The sequence below is a fragment of the Lathamus discolor genome, chromosome 3 (genome assembly GCF_037157495.1).
Source record: "Lathamus discolor isolate bLatDis1 chromosome 3, bLatDis1.hap1, whole genome shotgun sequence".
Classification (NCBI taxonomy): Eukaryota; Metazoa; Chordata; class Aves; order Psittaciformes; family Psittacidae; genus Lathamus; species Lathamus discolor.
In genome coordinates, this window is record NC_088886.1 from 144,496,262 (window position 1) to 144,514,912 (window position 18,651).

The 18,651-nt window shown below is 40.1% G+C and overlaps 1 protein-coding gene across 1 annotated transcript in view; it reads left to right on the forward strand.

Moving 5' to 3' along the window:
- Positions 1-18,651, forward strand: part of LOC136010079 (uncharacterized) — a 45,016-nt gene that overhangs the window by 19,319 nt on the left and 7,046 nt on the right. The window contains 9 exon segments of the mRNA XM_065670713.1: positions 4,413-4,465; positions 7,972-8,042; positions 11,369-11,417; positions 12,202-12,356; positions 13,917-14,042; positions 15,556-15,690; positions 17,344-17,452; positions 18,075-18,191; positions 18,275-18,397. Coding sequence (XP_065526785.1) covers positions 4,413-4,465; positions 7,972-8,042; positions 11,369-11,417; positions 12,202-12,356; positions 13,917-14,042; positions 15,556-15,690; positions 17,344-17,452; positions 18,075-18,191; positions 18,275-18,397 — 938 coding nt within the window.

Sequence of the window (18,651 nt, forward strand, 5' to 3'; positions counted from 1 at the left end):
AGGTTTTGTTTCTCTTTTCAGGCTTCTGTTTCCCCTCCCAAAAAATATTTTTCCTCAAAAAAAAAGCTAATTCTTTTCTTCATAGTTACATTTTTATAAGCTTTTCTGACTTCTCCCTTTACACTTAATTTAAGTTAGAGCCTTTATCTTTGACATAGCAGAATTGCGTGAATTATAACAGTGGTTCAATGCCAGAGAACACACATCCTGAATGTACTTTGGGTAGATCTGAGATGTGGTTGTAATCTTTTTCAGCCCAGAAAGTCTATTTATTTTCCCAGTTAGCATTCTTGCAGGGGCATCACCTTGCTCCTTTCTCTTTCATATCCTCCTGGATATTTTCATAGTGAAATTATTTACCTCTATTTACCACACTCTCTTCCTTCAGTGAAAATTACTTATCTTTCCTAAGACACTCCAATTCTCAAATGTGTTATGTTATATAGAAGGTATCTTTGGAAAGTAATTTTACTGACACTTTGATGTAGTCAGAGTATTCTGGCTCTAACACTTACGTCTGGCAGCTCATGGGACAGAAGCAGAAATTAAACTCTCTGCGCATTCCCAGCAATTAGTTGAGTTATTCTTCCAAAACCAAAGCTGACTAGGGTTGCAGTTCACTGGGAGGGCAATTACCCACTGACCTATCAGCTAATCTGTCTATACGGGCTCTCTATAAAACTCATGGCTCTCTTCTTTTGTAGTATCACACTATCAGGGACTTCATAATTTCAAATACTCTCCAAACTGCTTGAACTTATTCTGTTTCCAATAATTAGGAAGCAGATGTTGACAACATGCCCAATTTTATATTTATGGCATATTTCCAAGATAACACAGAGCCAAGAATCTGTTCCTTATCTTTAACTATCAAGGATCTAAAAACTTCCGGAAGGAACATGCATCATCACCAACCCTTGCACAAGCAGAGCACGCCTACATTGCTGTTCTGCAGAAAAACATACCTCTCCTCCCAGCTACCACAAGGTTGGATGGAGCAAGTGTTTTTCAGCACCGGAAGCATAAGCAATATATGAAAATATAGGCTGGCATTGGTGTCAATCCCCTTTTCATCGCACAAGTTTTCCTTTTTTTGGTGCTAGGAAAGCTTGGGACTGAATGTAGGTGTCGTCCAGACTCCTAGATGGCTAGCTTTGTTCAGAGTCACTGGTCTGTATCCAAGACGGTGAGAGCTATTCTTATATTGATCCAAGCATGCAAGATTTGCATACGCCGTTCAATCTCCAAGGCAAATCTACAGTTATTCCCTTTTATTTCACTGGCTTATTTCAAATAACTTTAATATTCTAGCATTAATAGGAGAGTGAGCATTCAGAATAATAGACTTCAGTCACCTCCTTTTAATTCTGCCTATTATTTGCAAAGTAAGCCCACTGTACCTACTGACTCCTTTCTGTCTTCAGTTACTTTCATCATCTGCTTTATAAGCCTCTCCTAATGATATTTCCTTTAAATACTACGCTCTGTAAGTCTCCAGCTCACAAAACCAGAACTTGACATTATCTTTGCTTGCTTTGGCTGATTTAATTAGCAAGCAGAATCTATTATGGAGGATTATAAATATTTATTTCCAAAACATTCCTTTTATTTCTGTTGTGAAGCACTGGAAAGGATACACTAAGGCAGTTTGGTTTTGTCTCTATTCAATATAAGATTTGTTCGATTGACCAGAATGAGCACATTGGAGTTAAACAATAGAAATATCAAGAAAGTCTTTTATTCATGGCCCTGCCACTCAGAGACTAAAGGTAAGATTCTCCAAGAAGGTGAGTGGTCTTTGTCTATACGTATTGTTAATTCTCTAGGGGATGGAATACACAAAGCTACATCCCAATGACCTCCATCCAAGCTAACAAATTCATTAACCATCTTCAATCTAAAATTGAGATGAGAGAAAAGAATGTTGCTTTTACAATTTTATTCACTCATCTTTCTATGAAACCCTTGGTAATTTATGTATTGCTGCACTTGAAACACAGTTGCTGAGATTCCTTTAGAGGACATGATTCTCAGTGAGTGTTTTGATCCTCCCTTTCCTACCTAAGTGAAGGCCACTACTATCAGAATGCATTTATGTCCTTGATAATTCTCAAGCTGTCACTCATAAAACCACCTGGATGTGTTCACTTGCATATTCTCAGAGGCAACTGCAAAAGCCAGCCTTTTCTTTCTGTCCACAAAAACCTACTGTTTCGCTTCAGACATAAAACCAGACCCAGAAAAACTGGCCATTCCTAAAGCTAGACCTCAAAACCCTCCAGCATGGGCTAGAAATTCTATTTTCCTATTAATTACAACTTGTCATACTGGCCTACATTAATGTTTACCACTGCATACTCTCTCTGAAAGACACCAACAGTGAAACTCTGTTGAAAATGTATATGGTCCCCCTGTATCAACCAGGTTGCCACTTATTAAATACAGAGCAAATCAAAAAGCAAACTTCAGAAGTTAGTAAGCTTAGATTCTTGCCAAATGCAGTTTTCAGCTATTTTGTGAGCCACGGTCCCCAGAGGTATTCTTGCAAGCATGTGCTTCTGCTCCAATTTGTAACTGCATTGCTGCGGGTGTGCTTGGTGGCCCTGTTTCAACACACACACAAAGAACTAACTCTGTGAAAAGTACAACGAAATATTTGAGCATATCCAGCAATTCGGGTGCCCTAATAGAAAACATGTCAAAGGGGTCTGATTTTCACACAAAGATATTCAGCAATTGCTGAAGGAGTTTCGTCATTAATAGAGGCATTGGTTTCACTGGCTGCTTTCCATTTAACTTACGTGCCAGTATTTTGACAAATGCGGCCCATGACATTCCTTATCCCTTTTCTGTGGCTCCCCAGCCTCATTCCTGCCCAGATTTATCTAATGAGCTACATCGTTCTGAGGAGATACAGGTTCCATAACTGCTGCCAAATTTCCATCTTCCAGTCAATGAACGTAGACTAAACTGTGGATAATTTCTTATTAGCTAGATCTGTTTTGTCTTATCTAAAATTACATGTGTCTTCAGTGTAAGCAGTAATTAAACATGATATCCAGTCATGACCAGCCACTGCTTGCTCCAGATTCCTCTGAGACTTGTTTCTAATGATTTCTATGTGGCACTGGCTTGCATCACTTTACCAACAAGAACCAGACCCAGATCCGATCATTCATGTAGGTGTCACATGCCGCAAGGAGAGACACTCTTGACGTGGTTTTTACAATGGCTAGCAGGCTGAGTGCATTATGTACAGCTCAGGATATGGAAAAACATAGTTCTGGTGTTATTCTGAAATTATACCTTCTCTCAGGCAATGCATGTATCTCAAGACCACAAATTGGCTTCTTATATGAGCAGCAGACTCAACCCAAGTTACTTCCTGCCCTTAGGCACCTGAATCACTCCTTGTGTAAGGGTAGTAGTCACTCTCATACAGTTGCCTGAACAGGTGATTATGGCAGAACCCGTCCTGTAGATAGCAGTGTGACTTGAGGTATTGCCCAGGAACTGAAAATGTTGGGTCATGACAGTTTTGACCCACAAACTCCAAAGCACAGAAGAGAAGGTCAAGAAGGCATTACAAAGAAGAATCTGAATGACATGAATGGGCTTGTTCAGCCTGGAGCAGAGAAGGCCTTTCAATACCTTAAGGGGGCCTTCTAGAGATCTGGAGAGGGACTTTTACAAGGATACATAGTAACAGGACAAGGGGTAATTAAGATGAAAGAGAGTTTGGGTAGAGAAACCTAATCTGTGAATCCCAATTGGGCTAAGAGGACATAGATTAGTCAAAATGGTAATGGGTAGACAGAGCTTCAGTAACTTCACTAGAAAAACCTAACAAATGCTCAGATAACCTATATTGTCCCTAAGCTGTAATACAAGTTTTTTTTACTCCCCCCTTTTTTAAAAGAAGATGTAAGAAATATAAACATGTTTGACTGCATGAAAATGTACCAGGGTTTGCTTCACAGGGCTTGTATGTCAGACAGATAACAAACAGATAGCTGATGACTTCTAGCAGTTGACACAGGGCAGCAAAATTGAGCTGCAGAGGAGGCTCAGCCCATTGCCTGTAACAGGACCTTACAATAACCAGCTAAGGTGGACATTTCACATTGACTGTTATGAACATTACATACAACAACCCACTCTGAGGTCTAAAATGGTCTTGCTTTTCTTCAAATCCATGGCAAAACTTTTCAGGGGTGAAAATTTTCATCTATTAGATACTATGACAGACAAGAAAAGGCAACATCTGTTATATGCAGCATTAAGTGTATCATTCTCACAAAGGTACTCACCCACAGGAAGCCTATAATTAGACGTCCTGTGGGCAGGTCCGCACCCACCATTGTGGGACCAATTCCAAGTGAAAAGAGCCAGTAGGAACCAGGATTTGACAGGGAGCTGGCTGAAAAGAGCTTGCAAATCAGGAACCCCTGCTGCATTCAGAGTGGTAAGTGGCTGAAAACTTGGTTGGGATATGGGGGGAGTGTCCTTACTAACTGCTGGCTGGGGCTGAAGGGCTGTAAGGGCTCCTGTTTAAGAAAAGACAGGCTGAACGGTATGGTTCGAGTCAACAGGCAATAAGCAAACAGCAGCACTCAGAGTGATCCTGAGGAGACTGGCAGGAGCTACAAGGCTTCAAACTTTTCAATTCAAGGAAATTCCAGTAGGAGATGAGGACTTCTGGGCTGTGATAATGTAATGCAGCTAAGAAAACAGGGTGGATTCAGTGGGGCTAAGGTAATGTAGGACTGAAACAACTTTGTTTTTAAAGGAAGATTAAATGATGGTGTTTGCATATGGAATCTGGACTTATTTTCTAAGTGAAAATGCCTAAGAACACAAATAACAGCTGAAATTAAAAGGAGGGTAGATGAGGATACATAATTAAGCATTATTGGGAGCACTGCAAATTTAAAGGGAGACTGGAAGTGGGGAAGAATTACAGACCTGTTATCTGGAAGAATACGACAAACGTTTGGTAGGCACATACAGAGAAAACTGAATTAGTCAACAGCAAGGGTTATTCTGCCCTTCAGAAATGGCAAAAGGCAAATAGTGTTGGTCTCAAAGTTGACAAAATTAGAAAGTAGCCTAATTATGAAGAGGAACAGCGAGGATCCTCCTGGAAGACAGACAAGTGACGAGATGATGGCTACAAGTCAGCTGAAGGCTCCCTCCTTGGCTCAGAACCGGTATGGCCACTTCCTAAAATTGAATCATGTTTGTTGAAGTTTTTATGATGCTTGTAGTCAGATTAAATGATCATAATTGTCTCTGTTAGCTTAAGTGCATGACTACCAGTGGTGAGAACCCTATTATTTCAGAAATCAGAGCAGACACTGCACGAAGGCCTGAAGTGGGAAGCCAAGGAGTTGTTTAACAGCTTTTCTTCACTATTATGCCACAATTTCTTGAAATTGTTCACCATTTCTAAGCAACCGACCTAATTACCTTAAAAGTCCAACTCTCCCTGCAGCCTCCAGCGATGAACAAATACATGTACAACTTTGCATACTTACTAACCTTTTATTGGAGTACTTTCCACATTAAACACCTTAAGAAAAAAAATGAATCACTATTACGAGTCATTATTTCATGTTAATGCCTTAGTCTACTGACTCAGATTCAGTTTAAGAGGTCAGTAGACACTCAGAAAACTCTATTACCCAGACCAGACGATGTATGTGAGACCTGCCTTGGTTATTACTTCATATTGGGTGGTTTGGAGGAAGGAAATCTACTAAAGGTTCTGAACATCTTTGCTCCACTACAAAAGTGACATACCTACTGTTAAATTTGTCCGGTACTGTGCTCACCAGTTTTCAGTATTTGATAGTCTGGGCAAATGGTGTGTCTGATATACTGAAGAGGGACCGTGCCTAGAAAAGATTATATTCTTTGTATACTAGGAGAGAATGGACTGAACAACAAAATCACATTCAAATAAAACAAAAAATTATAGTGTAGTTTCAGGTATTTGCATATGGGTAAGTACATATACGATCCCCTCTTTGAGACCTAGAGACACTAATGTCTCTTCTTTTCCTTAGTTTCTTTTACCATTCTGGGTTATGTTACAATACTTGGGTGTGCAACTTGCAAGTGTTTTCTAAACACCTCAGGCTCAAAGCCATGCAAGAATTTGCTGAAAACAGGAAATTGAACCTGTAATTTCTATACCCAAAGCTTATATGCTAAACTCCAGATGGGTTCTCCTTTGTGTTGCCTTTACACTGTTAACTGAGCGCTGTGCCAAACTACTGAAAAAGAGGAAAGGATAAAATAAAACACTGGAAAGACAGAACTGATCAAAATATTCTCTGTTTAAGGACAGTGTCCAGGAAATATAGGAAGTATGGTTGGAGTTGTAAGGCAAGAAAGGATGTGGAAAAAAAAACATAAATGGTGAATATTTTGAGAGAAGGTAAAGATACTTAGACTATTGTACTTAAGGAGGAAAAGCTGACCTGAATATTGGAAAGAACACGTACGACTGAAGGGACAGAAGGTGGTACAACTAGTGCTGTTGACAGGTGAAAATGTGCTAGCACTGGGGATGTTACTGCGTAAGGAACTGTTCCTGCTCTACTGCTGTTTGCTTTGAACACAATGATATTAACAAAGGCTGATCCCCATATCAGCATAGGCTGCTCAGGTGACCCTTTACCTTCCCATCTGGCCTCTTTGAAATACAGGACGAAGAAATGGAAAGCACCATCTAGGACATCGACCCTTGTCCATTCCACTTCTTGCTGTCACATTAAATGTGACAAACCTTCATCTTAAAACTAGCTGTGTTGTTTTTCCACTATGATTTCAGCTCAACGGCTGTTTCAGGGCAATATAGCAGACTTCATTTTTTCATGCCTAACTCTTGTTCCGCCACTATTGCATTTTTAAGCATCATTGCTCCTCTTCTGGTCTCCAGTTACACCTTTGGGGAACAGCCATTTACACTTTGAGCCTTCATACTCCTAGTCTTAAAAGTTCTCTCTTCACTTCTTGCTCTGCATTCCCTTTTTTCTATTCTCATGATGATCCAACAAGACTTCCTCTCAACCTCCATTTTCTCAATATCCCTCTTGACCAATGAAACCTCTGTATATATATATACACATGTATATATGTGTGTGTATATATATACTTATATACACATATATATTTTATATATATATATATAGAATATATAAGTATATATACTAAAAATACTATTCTCCCAGCTGCATGGAAACAAAAACTAACATTCCTTGGCACTTCAAAAGTCACTAGTAATACATTAGCAAGACTTCAAAGGCCTTTTCAGTCATTGCTTCCTCAGATGTTCATCTCCATTCTGTATGATAGGCAGTATGAAGCATTTACTTTCCCAAACTATAAAACCTAATCCAACATACATGACCTGTACTTTTTATTTATTAATCCCTCAGTCTGGATGTCTACTTTTTTTTCAGTATGAGCTCATGTCCAGCAATACCATTGTTGGAAGCTGGCATGCAGTGTAATGGAAGAAGCTGATTCCTATAAAACCTTGATAAGTGATGATACATCATGAGCAGTGAATAACAGGGTCAAAAAACACAGCTGAAAAAAAACCATGACCACAGCTTGATCATGATATGATTCAATGGCAAGAACTGTATTTGTGAATCCAGGAGTTGCCTTTTAGTTCTTTGCTATTATAGTCTGAAATGCAGTAATTGCTCAATTTTTAATCTATTTAATCCATGCACTTAACCTCTCATCTACTTAACTGTTATAATAATACATGTATATAATTTTAATTTCTTAAATAAAATATCAAATAGCAAAGCAGATCTTATTAAAATCAAAGTATCACGAGACTTGAGTGTTGATCTTATAAGAGTGCCACGTTAGTTTGTCATGTCATGTAACTGAATTCAATTATGTAACTTAATCTTAACAATTTCTTGCCATTTTTCTTTCATGACTGAGTATCCTGTAGAGGGTTTCATTATTCTGCCTCAGCCTGTTACTCCTCACCAGAGAAGAGTGACAAGAGAATGGTGAGTAAAATTCTTAAAATTCAGATAAACAGCATACCTTGGTCTAGATGAAAAACAATGCCTGTTTCCTGGAGTGAGATTATTAGGTTGAAAATGCTGGTAACTAAAAATGCTGAGCCTTGGACTTGCTTCTCAGCAATAGTCTGTGTGTGCGTGTTTGTGTGCATGTCCTGAGAAAGGTGTGTGGGTATATGTGTGGGACTTAAAAGCACACTGCTGAAAGTCATTATGCAGACTTTCTCATATCTCAAAAACCATCCACTAGTGGCCCATGACTCACAGGTTGAGCAACAGTGTCCAGAAGATGCCCTGGTGGCCTATTGTAAGGACAACTACTGCTCCACTGTCGGGTTTGTACACTGCAATGTCATCCTATGAATATTTGCTTTTTCTTTCTTTTCTGTTCTTTTTCTTTTTTCTCTGAGCTAAACAGCAATTTAGAAATATTTGGTGTTGAATTTGCTTCAGAAGTGCATGTCCTCTGTCCACTGCGTATAACAATTGTATTTAGCTGAGTATAACAAATGGGCTAAGTGTTCAGCAGCCTTCTTGCCAGCAATACTGGCTAGGCTGAGATCATTTTCACAAACAAGTCCTTCCAGTTCCTCTTGTTCAGCACTAAGCCTTTTAAATGCCCAGTGACAGAGTTTTCCCCCATCAAATTGATTGCTGCCTCAGCTGGTTTTAGAAAGACATAATTTCTTAACCTTCTTGCAATCTTTTTGTCATTTAACATAGAATCATAGAATAGTTAGGGTTGGAAAGGACCATAAGATCATCTAGTTCCAACCCCCCTGCCATGGGCAGGGACACCTCACACTAAACCATGTCACCCAAGGCTTCGTCCAACCTGGCCTTGAACACTGCCAGGGATGGAGCATTTACAACCTCCCTGGGCAACCCATTCCAGTGCCTCACCACCCTAACATGGATCAGTATAGAAAACCAACCCACTAAAAAGAAACCATCTGCTACCCAAACTACATCTCTCTTAATAACAGAATAAACCAACATTCCACAAAAACAATAAAGAAATGAAAAATAATAAATCTGCATCTTCCGTTACTTACCTTGCTACATGTTCATTTCTACTTTCTGCCTTCAAAGGAAGAATCTGTGATAGGAAATTACTGATCACCATTATTTGACAACAACCTCCCACGTTTTCTACAGTCATTACTTACTAGCTGCCTTACAGATTTTGAGTCTGAAAAGAAATGATACTATCATTCCTGCTGTAGTGTTCCTGACATGGACTATACATCTCCTGAGTATGAGAGCTTTCCATTAAACATAAATCCCACTGAGCTCTCCAATTTATTTGACGAGCCACATCTTCTGTGATTTTCCTGCACTCTCATCAGGTTCTCATCATGATAATGGGTACTTCTTGATGGATATTGCAGCTGAACAGAGATGATCCTTTTGGCTGACACTTAGGAACTCTCTGTTCTTCTGTGTTACTAGCTGTTTAGAATAACTCCTGATCCCCTTCCCTCCTACTCTTAATCACTGCAAAACTTCCTCTCTGCTTCCAACTCTCCTCAAGCAGCTAGTTTTCTTCTCTGTTACCTACATCAATGGATATGTTAAAGTTGGTGACAGAATTGTATTTCCAAGGAAATTTCATGATTCCTCTCAGCTATGCATGCTGCACCACAAGCTCAATGTTTAGATATACAGCCTTGCTCCTCTGCCCTACCATATAAACAAGCTATTACCACATAGGGACTTCAGAGTTTATTACAGAGTGATGAGACACACTCTTTGCACTCTGACCTGTTCCATTTAGCTTATTTAGGGAACAACATCACTACAGCCAAGTAATCCGGCTTCCACCAAAAAACTCACAAAGGGAATCATATGTGCCTCCTGTCTGACATGTGATAGACATACTCCAAGGACATGTTCTGTGAAATTCCCAATTGTTTCTTGTTTGTTTCTGAGAGCATTTGGCCTTTAAAAAGCTCATTTTCTAACTCTCACACTGGCAAATCTCCAAGAATAGCTCTTGTAGACAATTTCCCACATAACAAGATAACACCTACTAAAATTTACCGTTTTTTCCTTAATTACTTCTAATGAGCTATCTCAGTGACCAGGGTGACAGCTCAAAGGTTTTGCTTTGCAAGGAAAGCAGTATGTTGAAAATAGAAGGCAAGTGGTACAGAAAACACTTTGAAGAAGAGGAAATTGAGAACAGTGAATGAGGCAAATGGGAGGGAGCAGAATGGTGAAATAAACAGAACCCCTGACATGGGAAAGCCAAGTGTAAAGGGAAAGTGTAGAGAAAAGGAATATGTATATAGTAAGGGATACAATGGTGCAAAAATACTAACAGCCCCAAGTAAAAAGCAGCATGAACAGCATGAAGAGAGAATCATAGAGTCATTTAGGTTGGAAAAAAACCCAAGTCCAACCATCAGCTTAACTCTACCAAATCCACCACTAAACCATACTCCTAAGCGTCACATCTACATGTCTTTTAAATACCTCCAGGGATGGTGACTCCACCACTTCCCTGGACAGCCCATTCCAGTGCTTGACAACAATTTTGGTGAAGATAGGTTTCCAATCTACACCTCCCCTGGTGCAATTTGAGGCCATTTCCTCTTGTCCTGTCACTTGTTACTTGGAGAAGAGGCTGCACCCCACTTTACTGCATCCTCCTTTCCGGTAGTTGTACAGAGTGATAAGGTCTCCCCTGAGCTTCTTTTTCTCCAGATTAAATAACTGCAGTTTGCTGAGCCACGTCTTCTCACACTTGTGCTTCAGACCCTTCACCAGGTTCTTTGCTCTTTTTCGACACACTCTAGCACCTCAATGTCTTTCTTGTAGTGAGGGGCCCAAGCTGTCAAGCATGAAGATTTTACCAAGCAACAGGTATCACTGTCTTTATTTTAGTATATTTCCCACCTGTCTCCTCACAGCAGGCAAAAATCAGGACCTCATGATCTGATTCACTCCCTCAGTAATCTATATACAGTATTGGCTGTGCAAGAAATGCAGTGAAAAGCAAAACTGAGTGGAAGAGAAGGATAACCTCTCTCATCCTGTTGGCAACACTCCTCCTAATGCAGCCCAGGATGCTACTGGATGTCTTTGCTGCAAGGGCATGTTGCTGGCTTATGGCTCACCATGACCCTCAGGTCTCTTTCTGCAAAGCTTCCTTCCAGCTGACAGGTCCCCATTGTGTACCAATCAATGTATGAAACTGTTCCTCTTCAGGTACAGGGGTTTTAAGCTTCCCTTTGTAATAAAATGCTTTTAAAGAGGACAAACCACTCTAAATAAAATGCTTAACCTGTATATTCAATTTACTTTAGGTGCCTGGGACGTGGATTATTGCATTTTTTCTCCTTGGCACTGTAGCAGGTGAGACACTATATCTATGAAAACTACCACTAGAAGGTGAATTCAGATGAAATAACATATAGGAAATGATGACTGGTATTTAACACTGGAGTTGTAGTATGATTTGTGTGGGTAATTGTGTGGCAGTGTCTATTCCTGTGCACAGGACTAATGCTAAAAGGCTCTGCTCTCTTTAAAGTTTAGTGTTGAGAGATAACACTGTGCTGAAAATCCACAGAGAAATTCAGAATCATGTGTCCTACTTCTATTAAAGCAGTGTACAAGCTGTCTTTACATGACTGCTGTATACAAAGAACCTTTCAGCAACAGGGTGTTTAGCACAAGAGACAGTGCTGAAACATAAAACTTGATCATAAGTGAACAAGAGACCCATTTGATCTAGGAAAACCTACTATATTGAAAGAAATTACCATTTTATTAACAGTACAAGGTCGCTGCATAAATATCCTTCAATCCTGTGAGCAGAGACACGATGCTTTGGAGTAGGAAGCATGCTGGAGTAATCCTAACAAGCACTTCTTGCAAGACTTTTTAAGGAAACTAGATTAATCCTTTACAAGCCTAGAAAACGGTATCAAATCAGCATCTGGGTTATCTTCAAATTATTTAGCTCCCTGTGTGTACCTGCTTCGGCAATATCCATGAAGGAAACAAGAATGAATCTCAGTTTCGAAATTCATCATACAATGAAATCTTTAGCTGTCTGTTCTTCAGACTTTCGTAGTCTCAGATCATTGAGCACAAGGAAGTCCAACATGTAAACCAGTTGTTTGTTCTACTCTAGGTAAAGAGGTTTGCTACCCCAGGCTTGGCTGTTTCACAGATGATCCACCCTGGTCTGGGATACCAGGGAGACTTCTGACAGGTTTGCCTGACAATCCAGAAAATATGAACATCACCTTCTCCCTCTACACCAGAGAAACAGGAAATAACTCACAGGTGACATTGATTTTTAACATCAAGAACTGATTAAACCTACAATGTTTGTTAATTATTTAAAAAAATCTATGTCAGTCATCATAGGCAAGCCAGTCAGAATAAGAAGGTAGTTGAAAGTACGGTACTAAATGTACTTTGGGATAAAGTACAACAAAAATGTTGAGAATGAACTGTAAGACACAACAGCTTTCCTAGCATTTTCCTGCAGAAGGATATGGGTTATGGCAGAGTGCCTTTTGCATGCACTTAGGTCCCTGAGGAAAGCTGAAGTCTCATTCCAATAACGAGCCTTCTGTGTATTCAGGTAGGAGAGCAAACAGTGCTGTCTTACAGGGAAGCTGAACTGTGAAATTATTGTGAGCTTTAAAACTAAAACTCTGAAGACTGATTTTAGCAGGTTCCAAACCCACAGTGAAATGAGAGTGATTTTACATTCTTACCTGCCTCTCTGCGCTTTGAAAGTAAGACAGAACTACTCAGGTTGCTGATGCCCTGAAATATTGAGCAGAGCAATACAGAGGAACCCGTAAGATCAGGAGCTGTGACCACTTCAGCAAATATTTATGAGGCTACTAAATCCCTTCCAGGCTCTCAAACCTAGTGTCCCCTGAGCTGTACAGGGATGTTTAGGATTCCTCTGGCATGACCTATGATGCCATCACTGCCATTGCAGACATCATGGCTTACAGCAATCCTGGTTGCCACAATGAGAGTCCAACTCAGGCTCTCTGAGGGTGAGAAGTTATACCTGCAATAAACTTTCACAACCTGCAGAGCAGGGGCATGTGAGTACACAAGATACGTTCAGCAGCAGGTTACCCAGCACTGTTGTTGTTGGTAAAGTAAGTCACCTTACACAGCTTCCCAGCCACTAAACTTCAATGTATCTACGATCTATGGCACAGCCCTTCTACACCCAGACTCCCTGGGCTTACATCACAGACCCTGTATTTGTCTGAAAACAACACAGACAGATGTCATTCTCAGAGAAAAGGGAATATTTATAATTAAGAAGCTTGCAGCAATGTGTGAAGATCAGCTTCACCCCTATTGCCGACAGTTCTTGCCTTTCTGGAGTAGAATGACAAAACCCCCATAGAAACATCACCTATACAGAACAACAAATGCTGTTGTTTAGATTGCAGTGCAACACACTGAAGCCACAGCTCAGGTCAGTAAAAGAGCAAGCGGAACTAGGAGATGTGGAACTGGTGGACTTTTCCCAGAAGGAACTCTTCCAACTAGAGCCAACAGGCAGCCTGTAACATTGTGGCCCCTTTAGATAAGTGAGGCCCCTTCACATTCCACATGAGGGGGTTCTTCCTGCATTAAGCAGAATGGACGGGAGCAGCAGAAACCACATGGGCACAACTTCTTCAGAAACCACAGTGGAACTGTGAAAGGAGAGGTACAGGGGTTCCAGAGTTGCAAAAATCAGACTTGGTTCATTCAAAGTAGTCCTTCGAGTCCTACAGAGTGGATGACCTAATGGGCTTTTTAAACTGTTTGAAAGCACAAATAGATTAATCTTTTTTCTCTTTTTTTCTCCTCCAAAACCAGCTCATCTCAGCAATAAACTCCTCAACGATCCAAAACTCACATTTTTCCTCAAGTAGGAACACCACCTTCATCATTCATGGATTTGGCAGCACTGGAAGAGAAGGCTGGGTGGTAGAAATGTGCTTGGTATGAGAGTAGCTTCTGATTTCCATCAGCGGTTGTAACTACAAACTGTCAGTATCCTTTAGGCATTAATGTTCACTTTCCAGCTTGCAGTTCACTAGGTTGTGGCAGATACAAATCAAGAAGCAAATTTCACAAACACCAAAATATGTTCCCACTCTGGAAGATGCAGCATGGTGGAGGCTTCTTGGGCATCTCTGACATTAGGTTTCTCTAGAGAGTTTCCATCCCCAAACCCTACAGACTGCATCAAAGCAATAAACCAAACACCGATGTCCCCAGCCCGTGTGCTGCTGTCAGAATATCAGAGTAGACACACTGACTCAAGGCATTTCCCATTAGGAGAAATTAGACCATCCTCCAGTCAAAAGGCATTCCTGAATTGTAAAGCTCAAGTTTTAGTCTACAAATACTATTCTGGTTGACCACTATTCAGTTCTTAAAAAACCTAAACCCAACAAAACAATAACAAAACCCTTATTCTTTGATTACAAAGTGCAAAGGAAAAAAGAGATTTCAAATATGAAATGTGAAGCTACCACAAAACCAGCAGAGTATATTGTGTCAGTGGTAGCCTTGGCTCCGATAGATAAGCGGAATCCACTGTAGTTGGTGCTTCTTCCACACAGGCACGAAAATATGAGAAGCTAGAAAAAGGCCACTACTGAATACTAGTCATAGACCTGCAACATCACTTTCTTTCATAGATCTATGAATACTTTTAATCTACAGTATTAAATTTCTAATTTTTTTCAGTTGAAAAGAAACAGCAGTTCTATCTGCCTCTGTATAGTACAAACTTAGAGTGCCTACAGGAAAGGAGCAGGTCCAGGCATCAATGCACTATCTCTTCAACCTTCTGTTTTCCTTGTCATTCACCTTCAGCTGTTTACCATGGATTATTTTTTGTCTCCACTTGTCCTTTCTCAAACCTTAAGTGAGCTTTAGTCACAGAAAGCTACAACTGTAGACTCTAATACATAATTCTTCTACTAGAAGAATCACTGATCTCTGCAAGACTGACTAGTACTGAAGTGACCAACATGTTAGCATTCTTTGCTGAAACAGAAACTTTCTCCTCTACTCCAAACCTTTCCAGTCTGACATGACTTTGACTTTCTCAGTTTTAAAGGTACTTGGTACATAAGTCTACTTTTTATGCTATTCAATTAAGCAAACAACATCTCTCAAAGAAAGTCACATACTGTGCATAGAGACTACTTTGCTGTTGTGTGGCTTTTCCGGATTACTTCAAATAGGTGTACAAATGGCTTATAGATTAAAATACTTTTATTATGGTCATTCATAATTGATACTTTTTGGATGAATGGCTTGTTATATTCTGTTTTGCAAGAAGATGCATGTTTCAGCATGGCACAGGCAGCAGTGAAGAGTCCTGCTTAGTAAAGGTTGAGAAATTGCATACTATATTACCTTTTAATGCTTATTCCAATTTCAGTTTTATCTCTGTTATTTTGTCTCCTTAAATACTTCGCTTTATGTGTTTCCACATCAGCTGTTACTGGAAGTGGAAAATATCAACTGCATTGCTGTCGACTGGCAAGAAGGTGCAAAAGGCACCTACATCAGTGCGGTGAACAACCTCCGTGTGATTGGGGCTGAGATTGCCTATATCATCAACATTTTAAAGGTAAAAGGTACAACTGTACCACCTACAACTTAAGTGGGTATAGAGCGGTTGTGCTGCCACAAAAGACACACGTTAAGCTGATGTGGCTGAAAAGAGGTGCCAACTAATTAAAAGCCAGTAGGTGGCAATATTTCCATATGATCATACAGGCAAGAAAGCATCCCGTGGAAAGGAGGCAAGGCCTGTGAGTTCAGTGCTTGTAAGAGTTTTGCCAGCGCTGGATACCTGTGCTAGAAGTAAGTTAGTGTCTCAGCTTAGCACCACTGAAACGAGCAGGAGCTGACTCGCTTGATAATGCCATATTTGCTGTCTACAGGCACGATAAACTTTCCAGTTGCCTTCTAGTTGTGAACTTCATGCTTCAGAAAGCAAGCGTTCACATCTACACATACAGCACAGATGTGAAGTTTAAGAGTACTGGCATTTCCTGCTGACTTCAGGAAGACTAATGAGTACTTAGACATGCTGAAAATCAGAATGCTGCCTGGCTACGGACTTGATCCTGGTCAGGAGGGGTTCATCTTGAAGTGCTGCAAGAAGTAGTTCAGAGCCCACATGGCAAAGTGCTGACTTCGCAAGCACCTGAATACAAAAGAACACTTCTCCATAATCTGCTGGGGTACAATCCATTGTTTCTACCTAGGAGACTCATGTAGCCTCACACATTTGCTTCTGTATCTTTCTTCTTTGTGTACAAATCACAGGTCACTTGAAGATGTGTTCGGTTTTTCATTTAATATCTCTATTACTGCACCTTTTGCAGTCTAGGCCTCTTTTTCTTCCTTTAGAAAAATGCATAAATATTCCTTAGACTTCCTTTTCCCCAGTTTATAAACTTCTGCAGTTTGACTTTAGGAAAGGTTCAGCTGCACTGTAAACAGAAGGACTGCAGTAAATCATATTCAGAAGAACCTATCATCTAACACTAAAGGTAGACAAGCCAGTACTACAGATCTGCTTTTGTTTGGATACATTCTGCATTACAAAACAGAACTTGGTGTAAAACCATTAAGGAATTAGCAATGCTAGCTTTTTGACATTACAAAATCCAGCAAATCCTTGAATGAAACATATCCCCTGCATGCAGCCTACACGTTGATGAATCTCCATTTCCACTTTCAATGCGTGTGTAATATCTTAATAGTGCAGGTCTTGTACAGCTGACATGTGGCAAAGAGGAGAATAAATGTCACCCCACCTAAGCTTGTCAGCCAAAATACTATTGAGTGTAATCACATATTCTATGTATGCACATTGAGAACAGACGTGCAATTAAAAAAGGCTCCATAATTGAGTAAATAAAGAAAAAATGAAATTATTTTGACAAAAATTAAATTAGGGCTTGATCCAAGTGAAAAAGAAGGGTCATATTTTGTCACCGGGTAATTGAATATGGTAACCATACACCAACACTACAACAGTGACTCCATCATCACTAGGCATTTTAAATTCTATATTGGATCATTTTCTATCAAGTCTTAGTGTAATTTAAACAATAATTAAGTCAAGGAACTCACTTAAAAAAACCTCAGACCTGGTTTGCTATGCAGGAAGTCAGTCTAGATGGTCCCGAAGGCCCATCATGCGAGGCACCCTCTTTGCTTGCTATTTAAAGCCTGTGTTCTTGTCTCCCACCATCACCTCAATGATCAGAAAGTCTCCAGATGCTCCCCTTATGATATCCATTTAATTGGCCACAGCCTGGGAGCACACACTGCAGGAGAGGCAGGAAGAAGGACTCCAGGCATCAGACGGATAACAGGTAGGCTGTTCTCCGATGTGCAGAGCTAACATTGCATGTGCCTAAAGGAAAGAAACTTGAAACACACTGGCCTGTAAACTGGAATTAAATGATTGGCAGAGCTGGAGGCACCTCTCATGAGATGAGGCAAACTTCATTCTTCCCAGAAACAAGGGTAATTATTATATTTTCCTTCTCTAGTTAAGTTTAAAAACTGTAGTGGAAGACTTTAGTGGAGCAAAAGACATAGTTTATATTTAATCCAGTGAATGATGGTAATGTTACATCAAACCCTATGCAAAGACAAAGCAACATGTCAAGAATCCTTAGATTTTCTTATCTGTAAAGCTTTACAGGCCAGTAATAAGCTCAAAGGTAATAAAATGACTTCTTCATGGTAATATGATGCCATTATATAGTCTATTGGCAAATATTTTACTTCTGGTGGAATAAGTTTATAGAAAAGTTCACAAAACCGTGTTATTGCACATTTTCTTTTCAGTTTAGCTTAACACTCACATTATTATCATTCAACATGCCTTGTGCAGTACTCGGCAACGGATGCTGTAAGTTCGCAAAAGACGTTAACACGTGCAACACTTCCTTCCCTCCCTTAACCAATAAATGGGGGGGTTTCTTTTAGGTTTAGACCCTGCTGGGCCCTGTTTTGAAGGCACTCCTCCTGAGGTGAGGCTGGATCCTTCAGATGCAAACTTTGTTGATATCATTCACAGTAATGCTGCTCACTTTCCTGCTGTAGGTAAGTGTTCATGTGCAAGTAAATACCTTCAGGGATGGGCACCATGTCACTGAGACACTGACCTCATCACATATGTATCTCAGGGCTTGGAATACGTAACACCACTGGTCACCTGGACTTTTACCCCAATGGAGGAACTGTGATGCGTGGATGCACTGATTTACTTCCAGACATGAAACAAAGTGAATTTGAAGCTATCATTGCAGGTAAACATACATTCCCAACATGCATAGTACTTTGTTTTCATTCCATTCTGAAATATTAACTGTGAAAGTAACTGTCAGCTTGGGAGAAAACAGCAAAACAAAATTGGGTTTTGCTTATTTAACTGTAAGATCTAGAGGGAAATAAGAAACAATGAAGGCTGGATCTGAACAGTAATCCCCAGGGAACAGTGTAGGAAAGGAAGTTTAATACAGGCCTAAGCTTTGCTCCTCTAATTTGAAATTGAACCTGCAGA